This window comes from Perkinsus marinus (assembly GCF_000006405.1).
Source record: "Perkinsus marinus ATCC 50983 genomic scaffold scf_1104296955602, whole genome shotgun sequence".
Lineage (NCBI taxonomy): Eukaryota > Perkinsozoa > Perkinsida > Perkinsidae > Perkinsus > Perkinsus marinus.
Genome location: NW_003207763.1, coordinates 12,939 through 14,056, shown reverse-complemented (window position 1 = coordinate 14,056; position 1,118 = coordinate 12,939). Strand labels below are relative to the sequence as shown.

Sequence of the window (1,118 nt, the reverse complement as noted above, 5' to 3'; positions counted from 1 at the left end):
GTCGTTGTAGAGATACACTCGCTCCTCCTAAACTCGCGGTATCTGAGGGGAACCACGACTCTGCGATTCAGATCGCATACCAAAGAACCATCAAGTGATGATTCTCACCTTCCAGCTTCTTTGACGTAACCATACATATCGGTACCATCAGAGGCTTTGGCAATGTCGTCACCATGCACCGCATAATCGATGCGATGCTGAAGGAGAAAAGGTAACAACAGTCAAGTGGAAACGACGATGCGTGTTGGCAGGAAGAATCCTAGCACTGCTAAAGCCCGTTCAATACCGCGAGATAATTTAGCGTCACGGAGACAATACCTTATCCAGGAATTCCACTGTGAGGGGCTTGTAAGGAACATCGTGCACAATGTCATCCACCCACTTACAGGATCTCAACATCGTCTGGAAGGCAAATTTCACCCGCCACAAGTATGAGGACTATTGCCAGTACCTCCTTCTCCTCTTCCGAACAGACGAACTCCCCTCCTTTTACTCGACGGATTTCCTTGTTAGGGTGGATTCCAGCCACTACTTCAACACGAACCCTCTGAGAGACGAACATCACTCAAGCGGACGACTCTTACAACCATTCCTCGCAACTGACTCATAGGCTACCAAAGCTCGTCCCAACAGACGCACACCCAAACAATACTCTGCGTGATGCCCGCTACTATCATTGATGAGAGAGCCGTGCAAGAGGAATGAGACACAAGACGGGCACGACAAAGAGCACATCTAACTGTTGAATAAAAGCTCGAGAAATAGGAAGTCTTCGGTAACGTAAATTTTCCCCACTACTACTCACACATAACAACACAGAATGGGACGACGCTAGTGGGGGCACAACCTCCTTCCTTACCTCCCCTTCCAATTCTTTCTCCCTCTCAATCTCGTGAGCGATGGTCGCAACCTAAATACAACTCAAAGATCTGGATTCAATCCTCGCTTTTGTCACTTACTTGTCTGATGGCATTGAAGTGACCAGTGTGCATCAGATCCCAGCATCCACATATTAAGATACGCATAGTCCTGGGAGATCGCAGGACCTGGCCGCTACCCTCAGCAGAATCGCCGATAGTGTTGGTGTCAACCATATTGGTCGAAAATCAGTGCTAACT

General features: G+C 48.3%; 1 protein-coding gene across 1 annotated transcript in view; it reads right to left on the bottom strand.

Annotated features, from left to right (window-relative positions):
- Pmar_PMAR022730 (Ethanolamine-phosphate cytidylyltransferase, putative) overlaps positions 1-1,118 on the bottom strand; it is a gene marked incomplete at its 3' end in the record, with an annotated part of 6,272 nt that extends 5,154 nt beyond the window's left edge. The window contains exons 1-2 of the mRNA XM_002775724.1: positions 960-1,118; positions 860-910 (exon numbers count right to left, since the gene is read on the bottom strand). Of these exons, the coding sequence (XP_002775770.1) occupies positions 860-910; positions 960-1,094 (186 nt within the window). The 5' untranslated portion in view covers positions 1,095-1,118. The remainder of the gene's footprint in view (positions 1-859; positions 911-959) is intronic.